This window comes from Ipomoea nil, unplaced genomic scaffold, assembly GCF_001879475.1.
Source record: "Ipomoea nil cultivar Tokyo-kokei standard unplaced genomic scaffold, Asagao_1.1 scaffold2975, whole genome shotgun sequence".
In the NCBI taxonomy this organism is placed as follows: domain Eukaryota; kingdom Viridiplantae; phylum Streptophyta; class Magnoliopsida; order Solanales; family Convolvulaceae; genus Ipomoea; species Ipomoea nil.
Genome location: NW_017619403.1, coordinates 1321041 through 1340964, shown reverse-complemented (window position 1 = coordinate 1340964; position 19924 = coordinate 1321041). Strand labels below are relative to the sequence as shown.

Here is a 19924-nt window from a genome sequence, read left to right as displayed (position 1 = left end):
GTCTCTTAACGAAAGATTGGCTTTATCTTTCGTCTAGATGAGCAGCTTTAAGAGTTATTTCTTTATTTGCTGCTTAGCCGAGAGATAGGTACTTCGACTATTGTAGCTTCTCTTCATTCTTCGATCTTCTTTCGTTCTAGTAGACCTATCTATAAGATCATAACTCAGTTTCGTGTGTTTGTCTAGCTTAACACGAATCACAAGATGAGTTATGGCAACTTTCGTCTAACAAGAAAGTAGCAGGAAACAGTAAGGAAAAATAGGGGTCTACAATCTTAGCTACATTGGTATCATCAAAATCTAATTACATATGTTCCTAACAGGATTAATTGGCGCGAAGGCTAACGATCGAGTTAGGTATGGTGCGGGTTAGATGTTGGGGGTGGGGTAGGGGGGGGGGTGTTGATGGGCGTCGGGCGAGTTCAACCCATGCTCGATTCGAGACTTTGCGTTGTAGCTTACCATGCAAGGATGTGGTTAAGTGGTTAATTTCCATATACTTATCACTAATTAGTTTTAAGAAGAATATGACAACCAAATAACCAAAGAATTTCATGGTTTGGTGTGCTTCACTTACAAGATGGGTGACATGACATCATAAAGTAATGATTTGTGCTCAAAATACCTGAAAATAATTTAAATTATAGCAATGAATGAAGGGAATAAAATGCAGCTTTTTTTGAAGAGTCGGGGTGTATAGTACAACGGTAAAAAGTTAGGGGCTAATTATTCAGTCCCTGCGCCCTATTGTGTAATTTCTCTCTTGTAAACTTTTTTAATTGAATAATAAAAAATGGAATCAAAATTTTAAAAGAGAAACTAATTGTGAGTTTTGTGATCAACAAATGAGAGTCAATCTAAGAATGTAATGATGTAAAATTAAAAGAGTTAAACCAAATGTAATAATGTCACAATAGTGAGTCTCCCCTGGGTCTACCCCGTCCTTTCAATAAAAAAAAAAAATCACAACATTCGAGACTCTGAGTTCTCTCTACTCTCCAGTCCTCTCTCTACTCTCTAGTCTCTATGTTAGTCTGTTGTCTCTTCTTCTCCAATAAACGATAGTCTGAGAGACTAAGACTCTGACTTCTCCGATACTCCGATTGTCCTATTGTCTGATTGTCCGGTGGTCGGTGTCCATTGGTGGTGGAAGCCCTTCTTGAGTTCTCGTGGTGATTATTGAGTAGAGGCCCTTGTTCTTCGGGGAATATTAAGGGGAAACAAAGTAAAGCACAAACCCTAGTTTTTATTTTTATGATTTGTTGATTTTATTCACTGCATGTTCTTATATTTGTGTTATATTATGTTATGTTGTGATCTATTATGGTGGAAGCTGTTGTAATCTCAAACCCTAGTTTTGTAGTTGTGATTTATTCACTGTATTGTAATATATTCTGTAGGGATGTGTGCAAATCCGATCCAACCTGCTAATATTGAATTATTGTGATATATATGTTCTGAACTTCTGAGTTCTGATATATTTTGTGTTTCTGATATTCTGATTTATGATATAATGGTGGAAACAGTGTGATTTTGTGATATTATGCGATATATTGTGATGTCCCTTTAAAAGTTAAAGGCTTGAATGTGAAATTATCAAGTTTCATACTTGAAATTTCCATTTATTGGTGGAAGCCATTAACTGAAATCCAGATAATGATGAACTGGATACAGTTCCTGAATCTCGATTTCTTTCATTCTTTGACTATGTTTATGGATGTATGACCCTTAACTGAATGTAAATATGTAAATATGTAAATATCTTGATACATGATGACACAAACAAGTGTCTGAATCTTGATTTCTTTGTATGTTTATATGATTGTTGTCTTTGCTGAGTACTTGAGTACTTGGATTTGTTGGACCTTTAACCGATGCCCATCATTTTAGATGGAGAGCATCAATGTTCCTGATTCTGGACCTCAACACTCAACTCAAGAGGGACATGGAGGACAAGCCCAAGGCACTGAGAAACCTGCTCATCAGCAGCCTTATGTGTTAACTAATTACTTATCTTTATCTGTTATGGTGTTGTACTGTTGTTTGTTGTTGGCCTTCACAAGATGAAACTCTAAGAGTCTAACTGTCTAAGAGGTTTGGCAACTTTCTATAATTCTATTATGGAAATGTTGCCGCACTTAGATGCGTTGAGTACTTGAGTTGAGTACTACTGTCTATTGAGTACTGAGTACTGATGACCCATTTCTTCCATTCTGGATTTCTGGTATTCCTCTAAATCTCTAATTCTCTGATGATGCTTCCACCTTTGTATTCCTTTAATGCATTATTATTTATTTGGCTGGCCATGTTGATGCTCCCACCTTTGTCTGAACAAATGGTAGGTGTTGCTGTGTTGCTCATGTGCTATTATAACACATTTGGAGCAACTTGCCCCTATCATTACTTGAAATGAAAAATTGCAATCTGAGCCTATAAGGCTATTAACCTAATGCCCATACAGCATAATATTGTTACTTAGTTAGCTGTTTACTTAATATGATGCCTAATATTGTTTTAAGTTTTGATATTAACAGGAAGAAGTGTAGAAATGCTGATTGCTGTCAGCAGATTTGCTGTAAAGATGTTGATTGGAATGATTGCTGAAGTTTAAGTGATTAACTTTTTTTTTTTTAATTTTTTGGAAGTTAAACACTTAAACTTAGATTAATTTTGTATTTTTGTTTACTTTTGCAATTTTTGTTGTAAAATTAAATTATTATATGTTTGATGTTTTTGTTATTTAGCTCTGAAAATTATTAAGTTGTTGCTTGTTTTATTTTGTTTACTTATTAGTTATTACTTGTTTTGTTAATGGAGACTTAGAGTATAACAATATATTAAACTAAAGTAATATTTTGTTTCAGTTATTCAATTATTAATGACTTTTTGAAATCCGAATGAAATCCAAAATCCGACATCCGATAGGTTTTTAAGTACAAAAAATAACGGATTGGATTGGTAAAATGCAATCTGAAATCCGATCGGATGGACGGATTGCATATCCGATCCGATCTGATCCGTCTGATGCACATGCCTATGCATAACTATGTAATTTGTATCATATTTGGTCATGCCGTCTAATTTTCTGGCCAAGTTTTTGACCAACTATTGCTGAAATTTCAACGGAAAAAATAGTATGTTATAATTAAAAGAGATTTTCAGCGAAATAATTGCAGGAACAATTATTTTTTTCGTTGAAATTCAGGCAATAATTGGTCAGTAAATTTGACGGTAGGACTAAATGTTATATAAATTACAAAGTCAGGCAACCTAATTTGAAAATATTAATAGTCAAGGACCAAATGTGATACAAGTTATATAGTCATGCACCTAATTTAAAAATATTACTCCGTAATAGTTAATGACCAATTTGATACATGTACAATTGTCAAAGGACCAAAAGTAAAATTTATTCTTGTATAATTTTAAATTACTCAATAACATAAATGCAATTTTTTTTGAATTAAATAACCAAATTACATTGTTTCCAAAAAGGTTGAATTCCCAACTCTAAGGGCACCCCACACTCCGGGCTGACAGAGCATCTGGGAGGATGTCTAGACCTATGCTTACTGTGCACAAGGAGCCCCCTCACTTGAGAGGTTGCTCTCAAACTGCTGATGAGATTCAATCTTGGTCATTCTTTCCAAACTTTACCCATATAACCAACTGAGCTGCCCATGCAGACAATAACCAAATTACATAACTAGCTTGATTGATGTGAAGGATCCTATACTCTTATCCTTTAAGATTAAGAGATGTCAAGAGTTTGAACACCCACACACATGTCAGTATTTAAAAAAAAAAAGACCATATTACATTTCTCACATGTGCGTTATTCCAAAATAAAATTTGTGGGAAATACTTATATATAAATACTCCACATCCCGCATCTTACTGACGGAAGCCGGCGAAGACATGTTCGGAGTATGAAGGAACAGAAGGCATGTATTGAAAGGGAAGATATTTTCTCATTACTCTCCGGGAAGGTTACAACCAACTATATATAGAATATAATGGCGGGAAGGGGTGGTTACAACTGATTCTAGAAGAGTAAAGAAAGGTCAGCAACACCCCTGAACAGACTTGGCTATCTCCTTCCTTCTCTTTGCTGGTCTGCTTCTGATTTGTTCTTTAATACCCCCGTAAGCTGGCGCATGCAGGTCTTGTATGCCCAGCTTAGAGATGAAATGTTGGAATTGAGTTACTGGTAGAGGCTTTGTAAAGCCATCAGCAACCTGGCTGGTTGTCGGAACAGATAGCAGTTTAATTAATCCCTGGCTCAGCTTCTCGCGTACTATATGACAGTCAATGTCAATGTGTTTGGTACGCTCATGAAAGACGTGGTTTTCGGCGATGGCAATAGCCGACTTGTTATCGCAAAACACTGTCGCTGGTCTGATTAATTCAACTTGTAAATCACGTAGAATGTAAGTGAGCCATTGAACCTCACATACGGTAGCAGCCAATGCACGATATTCGGCTTTGGAGGATGAGCGAGATATAGTGACTTGTTTCTTGGCACGCCACGAAATCAGTGCAGGACCTAGGAATATGCAGTAGCCAGTTATTGATTTTCGTGTGTCACAACAGGCTGCCCAATCTGAGTCGGAAAAGACTTTGAGTTCCATGTTCATGTTGGCAGGATAGAAAAGTCCCTGGCCTGGAGATTTTTTGATATACCTGAGCACCCGATGAGCAGCAGACATATGTTTGTCTGTAGGAGCATCAATGAATTGACTGAGTTGTTGGATGGCAAAGGTAAGATCAGGCCTTGTTGCCGTGAGATATAGCAATCTCCCAATCAACCTTCTATAGCTACTGATATCTTCAAGAGGTATGCCATCACCATGACTTAATTTAAGACCTTGCACCATTGGTGTATTTGCAGGCTTGCAACCAAGAAAGCCAGTCTCTTCCAGTATGTCTAATGCATACTTGCGTTGACAAATATTTAATCCGTCTGCTTCTGCCTTAGCCTCGATCCCCAGAAAATATCCTAGAGTTCCCATATCTTTTATCTTGAAAGTGCTATCCAGAAATAGCTTCAGTTGACGAATTGGTTCCATGTTAGCACAAGCCACAATAATGTCGTCAACATAAACTAGTAGAGCAATAAAATTTTCCCCAGCTCCTTTTGTAAACAGAGAGGGGTCAGAGCTTGACTGTTTGAAACCATTTTGAATCAGAGACATGCTCAATCTTGCGTTCCACTGCCTGCTCGCTTGCTTGAGGCCATATAGGGATCGTAGAAGTCTGCAAACTTGATTCGGTTTCTCACTTTGAAATCCAGGTGGTAGCACCATGTATACTTCTTCATTTAGATCACCATGTAAAAAGGCATTGTTTATATCCATTTGGTGGATGTGCCAAGCTTTGGAAACTGCCACTGCAAGGAAAGTTCGGATGGTAGTTATTCTTGCTACTGGAGAAAACGTCTCGAGATAGTCTATGCCTAGTTGTTGCGTATAGCCTTTGGCCACGAGCCTTGCTTTGTATCTTTCCACACTACCATCAGCCTTGAGCTTCACTTTATATACCCATTTACAGCCTATAGGAACTTTCCCGGGGGGGAGTTGTGTCAATTCCCATGTTTGATTCTGTTGGAGGGCATCAATCTCTGCTTCCATTGCTTTCTTCCAGCAATCATGTTTGATGGCTTGGCTGTAAGCTCTTGGCTCGCTATTGTTGATCACTGCCATGGAAAACACTCTGTGCATGGGCTCAAGATCATTATAGGATATCACCTTTGATAGAGGATGTGGTGATGTTCCAATTGTAGTAGCTATGTCACAGTAATAATCTTGTAATTTATTTGGCATATGTCGTTCCCTGGTTGATCTTCGGGGCTGAATGGGAGAGTTTGAGCAAGTTGTGCTCGTGTTATCTGCATCTATGTTTCCTGCTTCATTATGCTCAGAGTTTGACATGGGGGAACTGCCAGTGTTGTCAATTGGAGAAACTGAGGGACTACTGGTGTCAATAGCTATCTGAACTGATCCTTCTTCATTAATATGTGTGGTTGAGGATTGTGGTTGGACACCAGAATGGTCCTGAAAATTGAACTCTTCACAGCCAAAAATGGGAATAATAGGCAGGGGGGTGGGGGGGCAGGCTCAATCTCATCTTTGTTCTTGTATCCTTCAGCATAAGGAAATTGTTCCTCATAAAATGTCACATCTCGTGAGATAAAAATAGAGTTTTCTTGAAGATCAAACATCAAGTAACCTTTAATATCTGCTGGAACTCCCACAAAAATACACTTTCTGCTGCGAGCTGCCATCTTGTGGCGAGATTGAGGCAGTGTAGACGCATAGCATAGGCATCCAAACACCCTTAAATTGTTGATATCTGGTGGCTTCCCATATAGTCTTTGATAGGGGCTGGACCAATTGATAACTGGTGAAGGAAGCCTGTTAATAAGAAAAGCTGCATGCAACACACATTGCCCCCAAAAAAATAATGGGAGATTAGCTTGAAAACGCAAGGCTCTAGCTACATTCAAAATATGTTGATGTTTACGTTCCACCACTGCGTTTTGTTGTGGGGTGTTCACACAAGACCTTTGATGTATTATACCATGCTCAGCAAAGAACTCCACCATGTTAAACTCCAAACCGTTATCACTGCGTATGGTCTTGATAGGCAATCCAAATTGAGTATGAACATATTTATGAAACTTCTTGATCAGGGACTGTGTTTCAGACTTGTGCTTCATTAGGTGTATCCACGTATATCTTGAGTGGTCATCTACCATGGTTAAGAAGTAACGTTCCCCTCCCAAAGAATGAACCAAGAAAGGGCCCCAAATATCAACATGCATCAGTTCAAAGCAAGTGTCTGATACTGTATTACTTAAGGGAAACAGGACCTTTTATGCTTCGCATAATGGCAAACATCACATGCAAAATTCTTATTGTGAGGAACAGAAATATCACATACAAGGCTCATTTTATTCATGGGAAAATGTCCAAGCCTTTGATGCCAAGTTTTGGCAGTACATGACATAGCAGAAAGTTTACATGAATTAACAGTAATCTGAGGTGGTTCAAGCAGTAGATATAAGCCATTTTCTTCTTTAGCAAAACCAACTGTCCTCCCATGACTCCCCCGAAGAATGCACTGATCATTGGTAAAAGTTAGGAGGTGAGGAGAATTATTGAGCAATTTGCTAACAGATATGATGTTGAACTTAAAGGAGGGAATATGTAACACATTTTTCAAGCATATGCCATCCCCAAGTGTTATGTTCCCCATATGTTCAACTCTAATGTGTTTCCCATTTTGCAGATTAACCATAGTTCCTTCAACCACATAATAATCATCAAAAGAATCCAGAGAACATGCTATATGATCAGTCGCACCAGAGTCCAAAATCCAAGAGAAAGAATGTAAAGAGACTGAGTTTATATGAGTATTAGGATAATACTTGCTTTCCTTCTCCGATTCTGCTTCATTGAATTTTGGAATGAGGGTAACAGCAGCAGTTGCGTGACTGAGTTCTATTCCAGTCAGATTCATGTTTGCAATGTTTAATTGTTTCTCAAATTTTTCAGCCATGACAAATATCTTATGCATGTCAGGTAAGGGATCTAACTCCAGAACACTGGACTTCAGAGAGTTATATCCTTCATTGAGACCCTGTAGGAACCTGATTATCTGGTCAATCTCTCGCTCAGTTCGGATTTCCTCAAGAAGGCTGCACGAACACCTGGGATCGCATCTACAGACTGGTAGAGGTCTCAATTCATTCATCTGTTCCCAAAGGATCCTGCATCGAGTGTAATAGTCATTCACTGATGAACTACCTTGCTTCAACAAGTATATCTCGTTCTGTAGAGATGAAATTCGGTGAGGATCTCGCTGTGAGAACCTCTTTCTCAGATCATTCCACATTTGCTCTGCCTTGTCATTATTCCTCTGCGGATTGTTGATCCTCTGCGGATTGCTCATCGGAGACGGTCGCGTAGGCGATCTATTGATCGGAGACGCAGGATGAGTCCCCTGACTGGATTTGCCGGAACCAATAACAGCGGCGGCGTAACTACCTCGCCGTGGCTCTGATACCATGACGGAAGCCGGCGAAGACATGTTCGGAGTATGAAGGAACAGAAGGCATGTATTGAAAGGGAAGATATTTTCTCATTACTCTCCGGGAAGGTTACAACCAACTATATATAGAATATAATGGCGGGAAGGGGTGGTTACAACTGATTCTAGAAGAGTAAAGAAAGGTCAGCAACACCCCTAAACAACTTGGCTATCTCCTTCCTTCTCTTTGCTAGTCTGCTTCTGATTTGTTCTTTAATACTTACAAATAAAATGTCAACATCGACCGGTACAAAAAAAAGAGAAAATCATATTCTAGCAATGGCTATTCTTCACATCTCTCGTCTCCATTACCAAACCCCAATAATCATTCTCCAAAACAATGGCTCCACTTCCCCTTTCTCTTCACTCTCTCCCACTCTGCTCTCCCCTCCACACCAAACCCTCATCTTTCAAGATTCCTTCCGCCAGATTCGTCACAGCTTGCATGGCGCCGCCGCCGGAGTTGAAGCCCGCCAGCTTTGGGTTCAAGAATATGACGGAGATATTCACAGTTGAAGTCCAGAGAGCTGAGGTGAGGCCACTCAACGTGCCTCTTCTTGCCCCTTTCGCCATTTCCTCATCAAGGCTTGATAAGGTGGAGAATGTGGCCATTAAGGTTGAGCTCAGCAATGGGTGTGTTGGGTGGGGGGAGGCTCCTGTTTTCCCCTCCGTCACTGCCGAGGATCAGCCAAGTGCTCTGGCTATGGCGGCTGGAGCTTGTGAGTTCTTGAGAGAGAGTCCTGGGAAGTAGGGGTGTGCAAACTTCGGATAATTTTCGGTTAACCGACCGAACCGACAAAGTTCGGTTAACCGTTTTCGAACCGAACTTTTTCGGTTCGGTTAATGGTTAAAGGAATTTTAAAATTTCGGTTAACGGTTAATTCGGTTCGAAAGGTCGGTTAACCGAATTAACCGAACGGTTAACCGAAGTTTTTAATATATATATAAAAATAATAATATAAATATAAATACTAATTTGAAATTATGGATGTTTGGAGTTTATAATTCATGTTATTTATATTTTGTTATGAATGTATTATGATATGTATTTTATTTTAATGCGATTTATTATTTTAAGTGTTATTTTTAGAATTTTAAATTTTAGCTTTAAAAAGTTCGGTTAATCGGTTAACCGACCGATTAACCGAAAAAAATTTCGGTTCGGTGAATTCGGTAGAGCAAACTTCGGTTCGGTTAACGGTTAAAGGAAAAAAAACTTCGGTTAATTCGGTTCGGTTAAAACGGTTCGGTTAACCGAACGGTTAACCGATTGAACACCCCTACTGGGAAGACTATGGAGGCCGTGTTGAGAGATGTTCATAGCATTCTTCCTGGTCACCAATTTGCTTCTGTGAGTTGTCTTGTTAATGATTTTTTTCGATTGAATTATGAAATCTTACAATTATGTCACTTGATCTTATTATAAGTTATGCCATGTTGAAATGAACTGAATTGGAGTAGGCTAAAATCAACTGCATACCCTGTTACTGGATTAATTTATGAATTTGCTTCCAATTTCCTAACTTGGTTGAATTTTTAATGAGTTAATACCAAATTTAGTCTCGATCACTGTTGCAAAAATCTGTCTAGGCGCCTGCCTAAATACACCTAGACCGTGGCGATTTTCCCCTAGGCACCCACCTAGAAACCGGCCGCCTAGCGCTTAAATTGGCCGACTAGCGCCTAACTCGATCGAATTCGGCCGAGTTAAGTTGTCCATTTCAATTGAGTTAGCCGAATTAACCCGGTCATCTAGGCACTAGGCGCTACTCTACCGTCTGACTAGTGCCTAGCGCCTACTGCAACCATGGTCTCGACTAGTGGATTTTGTCGATTTACACCTAAATGTCTACTTTTATGCATAATTGAGTCATTGATTTGGATGGTTAGAATCAAGGACTAAATCCAGAAAAACCACTTTAATTCATGACTAAATTGAGTATTAACCACCATAGTCTCAAATGGATGTTAAAACCGCTTTCTCAAATGGCGAGTTAGATGGAACAACCCGATGGTTTTGTGGTTCCGAGCCATGGAAAGAAGTTGTGAAAGACTAATTTAGGTAAAACCACCATAGTCCAAAACTAAATTGGGTATTAATAAAGAGGATCGAATTAAGCAGAAAAAGACGTTTATGACTAAATCCAGAAAAACTATTATAGTCGGGAATTAACTCAATTTTTAATTGAAGGTCAGAGCAGGAGTGGAGATGGCGCTGATTGATGCCCTCGCAAACAGCATTGGAATACCTCTTTGGAGACTATTTGGTGGAACTTCCAACACAATTACCACAGATATAACGGTTTGGTTTCCTTCTTCTTCTGCTTAAATCAACCTTTTGAATATATTGTTGGCTCCTATAATATATTTCAAGAACTAATATAACAATCCACCACTAGAAACAATGAAGCCAAATCCCTGAAAAGATATTGACTTACTAAAAGAAGAATGATAGGAAAGTCGGAGGGCCAGATTGAAGCATGTGCTCCATCTCAACTAAAAGCCTAAGCTAATAGTTGGATTGCAGGTTATATGCTCAACACGCCCCTAATACCAAATTGAAGCATGTGCTCTATCTCAACTAAAAGCCTAAGCTAATAGTTGGATTGCACGTTATATGCGACCAATACCTTCCCTGGGAAGTTGACATTATTTGGTCCGGTTTTCAGATTCCAATAGTATTGCCTGCTGAAGCAGCAGAACTAGCTCGGGATTATCGTAAACAAGGATTCAAGACCCTAAAGCTTAAGGTGGGCAAGGATTTGAACGAGGATATAGAAGTGATACGAGCCATACATGCAGCCTATCCAGATTGTATGTTTATCTTAGATGCTAATGGAGGTTACTCCTCGAAAGAAGCTATCCAAGTTCTTGAAAAACTGCACGGTAAATACATAAATTTATGATCTGTCTCGTATCTTTTGCTGGAATTGGAAACTGACCCTGTTCCGTTTCCAGAAATGGGTGTGACTCCTATCCTCTTTGAACAACCCGTTCGTAGAGATGATTGGGAAGGCCTTGGTCGTGTCAGTCGCTTTGCAAAACAGAATTACGGGGTGCCTGTTGCTGCTGATGAAAGCTGTCTGAGTTTGGCAGATGTTAGGAAAATAGCGGAAGAAAATCTGGCTGATGTAATTAACGTTAAACTCGCTAAAGTTGGAGTAGTTGGGGCTCTTGAAATTATTGAGTTGGCTAGGAATTTCGGGTTGAAATTGATGATTAGTAGTATGGTCGAAAGTAGGCTTGCCACGGGCTTTGCTGGTCACCTAGCTGCTGGTCTAGGGTGTTTCAAGTAAGCTTTTTACGTTATTTTCACGACGATTTTCAGCATTGCACCTTTCCATAACGGGCTTTTCATCTTCGAATTTTGGCTTTGTTTGCAGATTCGTCAACTTATACTCACCACTTTTGCTGGCGGAGGATCCAGTAGTTGGATGTTGTGAAGGTACTTCTCGAGCTAATTTTCTAAGCCTGTTTACAAAATAGAGCTATGCACATATTAACTTAATTTATGGGTTATGATGATTCTTAACTCTTCTATGACCAGTTCATTGGCCTGTTTACAAGTTCTCAAATGCGAGAGGCCATGGCAGCTTCCTTCACATTGCATGGTAATGGTTTTTATGCCTCTTCTAGTCTTGTGTACTTTTCTTAGCGATAAATGCTCTCGATTTTTTTCTCAATAGTTGTTGAGCGGAGGCTGGTAAAGGCCAAGTCCAGCACCCAGCGTCTTGAAAATGCAAGACAGAATTAGGAAATAAAGTTACGTCTTTGCTACTAGCTATAGTTTTTGGCGTAAGTTCTAAAACTACTGAACTAATGAGTGCCAAAATTGCAATGATCTGCAGATAGCTGGAGCAGTGGCGCTTGCTCGCTCACTCTCTTCTGGTCACCGGAACTAATGGCGTTCAATTTCCTCCTTAACAATACTTTTAAGATGTGAACTAGGGAGTAGGGACCTATATATCTCCTCATCTTGTAAAATATTTAATCACTCTAGCTATGATATGAGAAGCTATATAACTAGATATGATTCTGCTTCCCAAATGATGTTCAGTATAGAGCTTATCCAAATTCTAGCTGTATTACTTGCATTTTGCTGTAGTTTCTGCAGCCTTGTCTATAGAGTATGGAATAAAACCTCCTGCAGTACTCGATTTGCCCCTTCAATAAAATTAGGGTTTTGGAATAAAATTACTCTTCTAAGTTAAATACTTTACTAGAAAGATCAAAACTTTCTAATTATTAGTCTCCTCAAAATTTATTTATCAATGCAAGACTTTAAGAGGGCGTTTAATAGTCACGAAAGTTTGAACTTTCTTGAAAATTTAAAAGGTGGAAATTTACTTTTTCATTTGTAGCAATTTTTGACTTAGAAAAGTTCAAGCCAATGAAAATTTAATTTCATGATATCAAAAAAGTTCAAGCCAATGAAAATTTAATTTCATGATATCAAAAAAAAGTAAGTCCCTCGCAGTGGGTCTAGGGGCAGAGTCTTGCCGGCTTAAATAAATTTAGAAATAAATAAATCTCATCTAGGAGAGCTAAGGGCTCGTTTGGTTCGCGGAAAATATTTTAAGGGAAGTGAAATTCGAATTTCATGGAAAAACAATTACAAAGAAGATGAATTTCATTGTTTGGTTGGTGGAAAAAGAATGACTGGGAATACGAATTCTATTGTTTGGTTAGATTTGGAATTGTAAGAAATAATGAGTATAAATACCTATATGCCCCTACAAATTAATAAAAGTAATATAATTAAAAAAGAAAACAAGGGTAAAATAGGCAATCTATTCACTTTTTCTTCCCATCTTTCATGGAAAATAAAATCCTTAGTCCAACTAAGGATTTTGTTTTCCTCAAATTTGAGGAATTCATTTTACAATTGAAAAATGAATTCTATGAACCAAACACTAGAAAACAACATTTTCCTTCCCAAAGGAAAACATTTTCCATGAACCAAACATCCCCTAAGAGTCTTTTTTCTATGAAAATTTACAAAAAATTTTCAATTATGTATTTATCTTTTTTAGGACATGTTAAAAATATCTAATAAATAAAAAGAATTTGTTTCTTCTAGCATACAAAGAATAACAACACTATTTAGGGAAAAATTTGTCTCTCTCAACATTTTTTAAAATATGTATTGTTTCAAATTTTGAATATTCTTGTTACAAATATGAAATAAACCCAAAAAAAAATAAAAATTATATGCATTATGCACTTGATTTGTCTCTTTTGTCTTCATACATAAACTTCATCCTTGAACTACATGGCTATCTCCCTTTATCGGGGACAAAGTTAAGAAATTGATGCTTCATTTATAGTTATGGACTTGTTTGTACACAACGGAGATCCATCATTTTGGCGTTTTGTCCTTGGAGAAAACACTAAAGAAAATGTTTTTGTTATTCAGTGGTTTACTTCAAACTGTTGAAAACTTGCAGCATTTCAGTTTGACATTTTGAAGAAAGATTAGTTTTTCCTCAAAACGCCCCTTTAATTTAATAATAATTATATTGTTACTTAGGAGCCCGGCTCCGCATAACGCCAACGCAAAATCATTGATATCAAGTATCACAAAATCAGAGAATTGATTGCTGAAAAACAAATTAACTTTGAGTATTGCTCAGTTGAATGTTAAATTGCAAATATCTTTACGAAACTTTTAAAGAAATTGTTTCTCAAATTGAAGAAGACGATTGAAACGGTTAACATTTTCGATTTGGTTTAAGCAATTATTATAACAGGTGTTGTAACAAAGAAATTTTCTGAGTTCATATTCTACTGTCAGAGTGTGTATTTTTCTTATTTAAATCAGGTCAAGATATCTTTCAATATGCATACTAGCTCTTGCAGCACAGAATGGCACCTGGGCTATGGATCATTTATTCAGCAGAATGACAATGAGCATAACATTATGCCTCAAATTCCAGTTATACTAGTGTAAACTACTCACAACATATAGAATAGGGGGCTGGAACACAACCCCCAAGAGACTCCAAAATTGGGAGACTCCAAACATTTTTTGTACATGCTGCACCAAAATAAATGAATGGAATAAACTTGTAAAGATGCAATTTACTTGAAGAATAGTACCTTCTCATAGATGAAGAAGGTCTGCAATTTGGTCCCATCCTATAAACCATGACCTCTTATCATTTGGAATAACAAAATTGAGCTCAAACATCTCCCTTGACATATTCCCACTCTCACAGAAACCAACAAGCTTTGCCACTATCTCAGCACTCTCTTGTACATGCTTTGGATCCTGTGGCTTTGTCCACAGCTTGTTAATGAAGTTCAGCCTCCTATTTTTCCCTTCCAATGGAACTTCCCATTTAATGTACAGTGCATCTCTTTCCTCGGGTGTCAAACGTGTCAACCTTTTTGCAAGAAATTCCTTCTCCCTCCTCAGTGCTTTAATACTGAATTAACACAAAGGGTAATGTTAAATTCTAGCTGTACTAGAGGGCAATAAGGTCTTCAAGTGGGAGAGAGCAAGAAGAAACAAACAAACCTTGATGATAAAGAAACAGTAGGCTCGTTTCCTAACTGAGCGGGGCTTGCATTTCCAAGCTCTGCCAGGTGCTGTTGTAACCATGTCAATCGCCTTATTTCAACTTCGATGTATATCTGATCAGCAGAGTCTCCCTTAAATAACAGATAAAACTGTGACCTATGTATAATTGAGACAAAGCAAACATCCCATAAGTCAATAATCTGTTGCATTTGCTCCCTAAAGGTTATATGCCATGAAGCTGGGGACTCTTGTATCTCAGGAATGTTCTCTTCATTCTCCAAAGTGTATCCAGCTGCTTCGTTTGCTTCAAGCTCAAGCACCTGAAATGTGGATGACAAAATAATGGCTCAACATTCTGATACCTCTCCAGCACAATAAATTGAAGTTCGTAGTTAACTGTGGAGCTTAGAAGATCATTGAAATAAAAACTGGGTTTACCTGGCATACGAGGAGTTGCTTCTGATACTGCAGCTTGGCAACGCGTTCTTTAAGCTCTGTGACATATGCTCTAATGCTTCTGATATTCTCTTCTGCTGCATCTTGGAACATCTTCTGCATTTTTCTCATGTTGACAGAGCTAGAACGTCGATAAGGAGTGCCTTCTCTTCCTTCACTTTTTGTCGGGGTTTCCTTTTCAGAGACTGGCAGAGTTTCTGTGGACACAGTATCATAAAATTCTGGGTCTCTATTTTCAATCTCGGGATCCAGTACTTGGGTAGTAGCTGATAGAGGAGGAGAACATGGATATCTGTTCACGCTGTTGCTTGATGCTAATGGTAGCAGTTTCTTCTTTTTTGATGGATCATTGGTACTTGGAAGCGACATTACTAGTTTGTCTAATGACTTTTGAACATTCTCCAACTTCTCCTCAATATTAGCAATTGTGCTACCCTGAGAATGAAGTCTTGCTATCTCCTCCTTGAGGTTAGCACCGACACTTTTGTTGACAGCAACTTCGTTTCCAGCTTCGACTTGTTGTTTGGGAGCTGCCCGGACAGAACACATATCCCTGATCTCAGCTTGTAGCTTTGCTATCGTTTCTGCAGCATCTTGGTTGCCTAGTCTATGAAACGCAACCTCCTTCTGCAGTACTTCCAGTGCTCGATTCGCTTCATCTCCAAGCTGTTCCTGAAGGTGTTCAAGCTTTCTAATCTCATGCATCAGTGTGAAAGGAGCAGCTAGCGACTGCCTCCCCACTGCATTTCTCATTGTTTGACAACGAACAGGTTCCTTCTGCTCAAGGTTTGGAGACGATATGGCAGAGAAGGAGAGACACTTCTTTGCACCAGTCGACCCGGATGGCTTTAAAACCTAAATTTGAACTCAACATTAAGTGGCTAATAGATATAGACATGCACAAGTTTGCACACACACACTGAGAGACTGGGGAGCTGGGACAAACCTGTTCCTCCTCCTGAAGTTTATGGCGTAATTCATCCACCTGTGACTGTGCAAGGTCTCTTTGACGCTTCAGTTCTTCAATTTCCATCTCCATCTAAGAGAGCCACAACCGAGATCAGATTAGTAAATGGCTATCATCTGTTCAATCTCAAAATGTACAATATTATTATCACTTAATAGCCACCTGCTGGATCTTTAAATCTTTCTCATATGAAACATCTGGTGTGCGCAGCTCTGCTTCAAGTCTAGCAACCTCCTTCTGCAAATGCTTGACAAGCTGTTTGTCGGAAACGACCTGAAAGACATATAATTGATACAAGAAAAGCATGGTTTAGTAATCATACAGAATAAAAACAAAAAGATTGCAAGAACACTTATTCATCTATTGCCTGGAAAACATATAAATACCATGTTCACTTGAGCATTGTTTGTAACTTCTTTTGCGCGAGTGGCAAAGAAGAGAGTATTGCGGGATTGCTCAACATGACTAGAAGCAGGACTCAAAGTGCAAATGATAGCAGTACGGGCATTTCCACCTAGTGAATGCTGCAAAATGCGTGTAAGTTTTGAATCTCGATAGGGTATATGGCCACTTCTTTTGCCCACACTGCATAGATAGAACAATAAAAAAACGAATCACCAAACCTTTCGATTGTGCTGCACAAAATGACATGAAAGAAACTGCTTATGGCACATAACGAACTTAATGAAATCTGATAAGGAGAAACTTGGTAACAGAATAGTTGTATATAGTATTGGTGAATAACCTAAGTTTTCTTATAACAGTTGTTAGAGTCATCAAGCTAAGGTTAATATGGCATCCTTCCCGAAGCCTGATGCCATCTGCATTTGTCTGTGATGCTCTTTCACTTCCGGCTAAATCTACGAAGTTCTGCAACATTAGCGCAGATAATTAACCATCAACTGACTGTTATTCAAACATTTCTACTCTACGGAAGCAAAAAAAGGAAAATTTCACTTACCAAACTTGCTACAAAAGACCTCACACAATCTGAACTCTCACGAAGGGTACTTTCTATTGTCTGCATTGCAAAAGATAAGTTAATCGGTTAAAAGATTTATTGTTAGCAATACTTGACCTGGAAATATAGTTTGCATTCAGGGAACTTACTAGTCGTATTATCTGGTGAGACCTTGAGCTAGTATCATTAAGAGCAGTTTCACCCACTTGTCTTTGAGCTGCAGCATAAAAAATAATAGGCTTGTAAAAACTGAAGGGCATAATACAATTGTATGCTAGCAGAACGCAAAATGTTAAGTAAAAGCTTACCATCACAAATACTAATTAACTGCCTCAGATGTTGATCACTGCTTGCTGTTTCTTCAACCAATTTTTCAACCATAGTCCCTTTCTACATTTAAATACCAGTTAATAATAAGCCATATATAGATCAATGGTTCTGAAATGAAATGCCAATGCATTCAACTTTAATTTACCTCTGGATCATCAAGAAGTTTGAGATTGCGGCCAGAGTCTGAATTCAATAGGTCCCTGACGTTTTCATTGTAGATTTCTAGTCCAGATATTCTTATTCTAAATTCTCTTTCTGGAGTCTGTGGTAATGCAAAAAAACACTATAAATTACACCAAACCCCTTAATAATTGACAGCACACTGGAAACCAGATATTCTTATTCTAAATTCTCTTTCTGGAGTCTGTGGTAATGCAAAAAAACACTATAAATTACACCAAACCCCTTAATAATTGACAGCACACTGGAAACAAGATAAGCAAGTAGTAAAGAGGACAACGAATTAAAGTCCAAAAAAAAAAAAGAACCAGACTATCTTTTATTTGTACATTTCTAGTCCAGATATTCTTATTCTAAATTCTCTTTCTGGAGTCTGTAGTAATGCAAAAAACACTATAAATTACACCAAACCCCTTAATACACTGGAAACAAGATAAGCAAGTAGTAAAGAGGATAACGAATTAAAATCCAAAAAAAAAAAAACCAAGAGACTATCTTTTATTTAAAAATCAATCATACAAGTGATCCCTGTCTCCTGGAATTCATCTTCTTGAAATGATACAAAGACAAATCACTGTACAAACTGGATCTAAGATTAAGTTTATGCTCATGGCATTTAACTGGAGAATTACTAACAATCTTTTCCATATTGGGCCACCCTAAGTTTAAAAAAAAAAAAAAAAAAAAAAAAAAGCAGCTTACATTCATTATGTGTGTGTAGATGTCATTGACAGCTTTCTCTGTAATTCCTCTCATTGTGTATGTCTTCCCACTGCTAGTTTGTCCATAAGCAAAAATAGTTGCTGCAATTGATAAAAAAGAAATTGATATAACAAATATTTTCCCAAATCTATGACTACACCATAGCAATATAAATAAAATTTTACCATTGATCCCCATTAAAGCAGACAAAGCCACGGTCTTTACCCCTTCCTCATATACTGTTTCAGTCAAGGAATTTGGACCAAAAACTTTATCTGAAAGAGATTAACATTATCAACTTAGTTTCTTTCCAATCCGAATAACAGGCAGTAGACCAAGTGGATATCACTGAACAATTTCATTACCAAAAGTAAAAAATGAGGTTGGCTGAGGTGAACGTTCATGGGGCATCGGTTTATACACAATCGAGTGTTCATCAATACATTCCCATGCTACATTGTCCTTTGCTGACTGCTCCTTTTTGTTCAATGGCCTCAACCGTACCGTAACCATGATTTTGTCTTCTTTAGATCTCTGCCCACCCGGAGTGCTTGCCGGTGTCCTTTCTATTTTTGAGGCCGGGGTGTTTGCCGGTGTCCTTTCTATCCTAGAGGCCGGCGTCCCTGGAACTTTAATCGTCATCTTGACTAAACCAGCACTTCACTATCAACTGCAACTTTGAGTTGATTTCACAGATAGGGGGGCTGAGACCTCTCCAAGAGAGGCTGAAAATAACGCTTTTAGCTGTCTTTTCTACAATATTTTGTGTGAAATCTGCAGAAATGGATCACTAGCATCGTCAGACGCAAAATGAGAAAACAGATTCCCTAAATTTCTATTTCAAATTACGAAAATCGTCATTAAAATGAGTATTTACGGATAAAATTCATTGAACTTCTCTCGCAAACACTTTCCGCATTAAACATTTTCAAATTTCAAAATCAAAACCTTCTAATTTCAACGAATAGTCCCGATCTGGTAAATTTCATCCACTCCGTGCTTACCATAACAACTTCCCTAAAACATTAATCATCTATCACTTAAACTCAAATTCCACGAATCTAAATCCACGAAACATACTTATAAATAAGGAAATTTTCAAAAGGAAACCTCACAGAACACAAAATTTTCACCTGAAATTGATAAGGAAAACTTACCAAAAATATATTCGGATAATCGAAAATGCACCTGAAATTGAGAAGCGAAAGAGTATCGGCTCCAACTTAGAGATGAGAATGGTGAGAGAGAAGGGATCGAAATATGGAAAGAGGATAAGTAAATGAGGGTTTCTAATGCAATGACAGTGAAGAATTGAGATTTTGAATTTCGAGTCCCCAACGGCTAGTTCTTTTTCTCGTGGGTCGTTCGGGTTAATTTCTCGGGTTCATGCACACGTTTCGGGAAAATATCGCCTGCTCTAGTCTAACTGTTTAACAACTACCACGTGTCAAGTGATGCCACTCTTCTAAGAATCTAACGGCATGTGCCACCTTAGGAATGTGATATTTTTATTTTTATAATACATAATGATATTATCAATTACTCCGTACTTTATAAATTTTTATCAATAGTTTTTAGTTTCCCTCGTAGAAAAAAAGTTTTAAGTTTTATCATAATAATAAACTTTTTATCAGAGTGTATTGGATTTTAATTTTTTTGGAAAAATTTTTAAATAATTTTTTTAAATTAAATATGTTCGTATGAATTGTAATTA

The 19924-nt window shown here is 37.9% G+C and overlaps 3 protein-coding genes across 6 annotated transcripts; 1 reads left to right on the top strand and 2 right to left on the bottom strand.

Moving 5' to 3' along the window:
- Positions 1-6855: 6855 nt before the first annotated feature.
- LOC109163044 lies at positions 6856-8091 on the bottom strand. Its single transcript, XM_019311765.1, has one exon. It carries the CDS (start codon positions 8089-8091, stop codon positions 6856-6858), a length of 1236 nt encoding a protein of 411 aa, XP_019167310.1.
- Positions 8092-8367: 276 nt separating this feature from the next.
- On the top strand, positions 8368-12133 carry LOC109162986 (L-Ala-D/L-amino acid epimerase-like). The gene is made up of 8 exons (XM_019311697.1): positions 8368-8838; positions 9382-9442; positions 10283-10393; positions 10761-10977; positions 11050-11383; positions 11475-11536; positions 11639-11702; positions 11940-12133. Coding segments are annotated over exons 1-8 (1257 nt in total). The 5' UTR covers positions 8368-8431; the 3' UTR covers positions 11941-12133.
- A 1845-nt stretch (positions 12134-13978) lies between these two features.
- On the bottom strand, positions 13979-19473 carry LOC109162998 (kinesin-like protein NACK1). 4 transcript variants are annotated; one of them, XM_019311715.1, is made up of 16 exons: positions 19399-19473; positions 18576-18984; positions 18396-18485; positions 18211-18311; positions 17474-17590; positions 17307-17388; positions 17148-17215; positions 16999-17058; positions 16783-16907; positions 16424-16622; positions 16200-16310; positions 16017-16109; positions 15053-15925; positions 14612-14934; positions 14191-14519; positions 13979-14132 (listed from the first exon to the last, which is right to left on the bottom strand). In XM_019311715.1, exons 2-15 carry the CDS (start codon positions 18850-18852, stop codon positions 14195-14197), a joined length of 2844 nt encoding a protein of 947 aa, XP_019167260.1. In that variant the 5' UTR covers positions 18853-18984; positions 19399-19473; the 3' UTR covers positions 13979-14132; positions 14191-14194. The 4 variants fall into 4 exon arrangements, with proteins under 4 accessions (XP_019167260.1, XP_019167261.1, XP_019167259.1 ...); XM_019311716.1 differs by having other exon boundaries at positions 13979-14128; XM_019311714.1 differs by having other exon boundaries at positions 13979-14519; positions 19368-19473.
- Between the last annotated feature and the right edge of the window lie 451 nt (positions 19474-19924).

Bases quoted from the DNA above. Each gene is read 5' to 3' on its own strand.
- LOC109163044 (XM_019311765.1), bottom strand. From the start codon at position 8,091: ATGTCTTCGCCGGCTTCCGTCATGGTATCAGAGCCACGGCGAGGTAGT.
- LOC109162986 (XM_019311697.1), top strand. From the start codon at position 8,432: ATGGCTCCACTTCCCCTTTCTCTTCACTCTCTCCCACTCTGCTCTCCC. The intron at 8,839-9,381 runs GTAGGGGTGTGC...CCCTACTGGGAA, and splicing joins TTGAGAGAGAGTCCTGGGAA to GACTATGGAGGCCGTGTTGA. The intron at 11,384-11,474 runs GTAAGCTTTTTA...CTTTGTTTGCAG, and splicing joins GCTGGTCTAGGGTGTTTCAA to ATTCGTCAACTTATACTCAC.
- LOC109162998 (XM_019311714.1), bottom strand. From the start codon at position 18,852: ATGACGATTAAAGTTCCAGGGACGCCGGCCTCTAGGATAGAAAGGACA. The intron at 17,389-17,473 runs GTAAATTAAAGT...ATTTAAATGTAG, and splicing joins AACTTCTTGATGATCCAGAG to AAAGGGACTATGGTTGAAAA. The intron at 16,110-16,199 runs GTGGCTATTAAG...TGGCTCTCTTAG, and splicing joins AAGATTTAAAGATCCAGCAG to ATGGAGATGGAAATTGAAGA.